General features: G+C 29.0%; 1 protein-coding gene across 1 annotated transcript; it reads right to left on the minus strand.

Annotated features, from left to right (window-relative positions):
• Window positions 1-13: 13 nt before the first annotated feature.
• Window positions 14-1,858, minus strand: LOC108721289 (uncharacterized). Its single transcript, XM_018445767.1, has 3 exons — window positions 1,740-1,858; window positions 1,462-1,633; window positions 14-1,070 (listed from the first exon to the last, which is right to left on the minus strand). The coding sequence occupies exons 2-3, from the start codon at window positions 1,575-1,577 to the stop codon at window positions 704-706; spliced, it is 483 nt and encodes a 160-aa protein (XP_018301269.1). The 5' UTR covers window positions 1,578-1,633; window positions 1,740-1,858; the 3' UTR covers window positions 14-703.
• Between the last annotated feature and the right edge of the window lie 578 nt (window positions 1,859-2,436).

A 2,436-nucleotide genomic window follows, 5' to 3' on the forward strand; every position in this document is an offset into this window, starting at 1 on the left:
CAGCATACGCTTTTCTTGTCCTGCCTGAGGGGCGGTTCCTGCGTTGATGATGATTTTCGCGTTATATATTGATTTCTTTATGCTCGTTTTAACCGTATTGTAGTTTTTACGGGAAGATGCATTTTTACGGCGTTTCCTTTGTTGGGTTGCACGGCGGAATCGTTCGGCGGCGCGGCCTATAGCTTTGCCCGATTGTTGTTTGGCACATGTTATAGCTTGTGCTATACTCTGTGCTCGCGGTCTCTTGTGTAGTACGGGGCGCTACTCTGCAGGCGCACCGGACGTTACAGTCCCAATTCCGCCAATACTCAACAGCTCGTCTTTTATATGAACTATCAAAGTCTGTGTCATCATTTGAACATTGAGGGTGGGAATTTAAATTATCTTCACTCCATGCTTCTTCATCATCTTCAATTATTTCAGAATTATGTAATTTATAAGGTTCTTGATAATCGAGATAGATTTCTTCTGTTACTTTCAACCCATTATAGTGAAAAATGCTATCCAGCAATAATTTTTGTATATTTTCTTTTAATTCTATTTCTGCTTCAGTTACTGGTGTTTCTGTTAGATATATTGAACTTATGGATGCTAATAATCATTGTGATAAATCTTTGTTTTGCTCTTCCTCTAATAAAAAACAGTCTTTATAATGTTAAATAACTTAACACTTACAACATACGTAGAATAAACACAACAAGACTCATAGTTTCTTATGTAACTGATCTTTTTTTTCTGAAACTAATTGTAATAATTGTAGCCCATAAGAAAATGCTTCATTATCTGGAAATTCACGTAATACATTTTCTATTAATTTCATTATGTGACTAATATTATCTTGTAATGGTACAGGTGTGGGTACACATGCAGATACTGTAGCTTCTTGTCGCATTTGTTGCAATGACGATGCGTCTATTTTTACCGGTTGCTTCATGATGAATGATACAGTCTTAAGTAAATCGTCATTATCCGATCTTCGTCGTTTCTTCATTAAAACAGTATCTTCTTCAGGTCCAGATATTTCACTTGACGCAGAATCGTTCTGTTTACTTAAATAATTGATAGTAGTACTGAAACATATAAAGCAAAATGTAGTTACGAAACTAATAATGACTATTAATTTATTTACATGTTGCTTTAAACCTTAATAAAGAAGGAATAAAGAAATAAGAAAATATAAGGTACTATGTGTCTATATCAACAACTTATATTTTATTACTTATTTTCTTTTGAGATAAAAAATAAATTTAAATATATATATATATATCTGCATTTATTTTTTTAAAATATATAGTAAAAGTCAACTATAATGGTAACATATCAAGTAATAATTTCACACTCAACAATGTAACTGTAACGTATGTTACCATTGTTCGAATATGAAATTATACATTTGTTATATTATCGTAATTGGTATTGATTGGGTATTCAATTGCGTAAATAATATTTGAATGTACTAACCTACGTGAATCCTGTATATCGTGTAAGAATTCCATAAATTCATACCACTGCCACTTAATAACCTTACTTGCTGCTGAGCCACTTTTTTTCTTTATCATATCATTACGGATACGCATGTAGGAATCTTTGAGATATCGTCACTTTTTAGATGCAGCCTCTGGCGTTAGAATTCCTATAATAAAAATTAATAATACTCTTTTCCAAAAAACAGATTCATTATGATTAAAAAATATCATGTGTAACTATATGAAGGATTAAACTGAAACATTAAATTTTACCATTTAATTCCTTAGATATTTTTTGCCAGTGTTTTGCAATTACATTTCGAGATCTTAATGTAAGTGGTAATTTGTAATCCCATAATTCTCTTCTCTTTTTTACATTAGATATAAGGAGCTCTTCGATGTCTTCTGTAATACAGTTATATTATCATTACATTTATATTTCATTATATATTACATTTTTTATATCAATTAAAGTTTTACAATTATCTACTTGAGGTTCTTATATGCAAATTGCAACATTAATGTTCGTTTTGTATATTTATAATCACAGTTGGATAATAATTAGTTGAAAGAATTAAAAGTTAAACAATAAAGTTAAAATGTTAATAATGTTAATAATGTTAGTTTCATTAATTTTAAGTGAGTTATTTTTAATTTTAACTATTTATTTTTAAAACATAAATTTTAACTTATTAACTATTTTTCTAAGTTAATTTAAAGAAAAAATACATAAAATTTCTATATAAAAAGCAATATTTCTTAATTTATAAAAATTTAATTTACAAATTAATATTATATTGATTTGATGATCCATAACATTGTCTTGTTATCTGAAATTATCTAATTAATCATTTAGAATAATCTAATATTAAAAAGTTGACATTCTAATTTTATATAAATCAGTGTTTGCAAGAATCTGCACATTTCGAGCCGATTCCTGCAGGCACCGCCTCCTATTCTCCCACTACCG

This window comes from Mycetomoellerius zeteki, unplaced genomic scaffold, assembly GCF_001594055.1.
Source record: "Mycetomoellerius zeteki isolate Tzet28-1 unplaced genomic scaffold, Tzet1.0 scaffold166, whole genome shotgun sequence".
Classification (NCBI taxonomy): Eukaryota; Metazoa; Arthropoda; class Insecta; order Hymenoptera; family Formicidae; genus Mycetomoellerius; species Mycetomoellerius zeteki.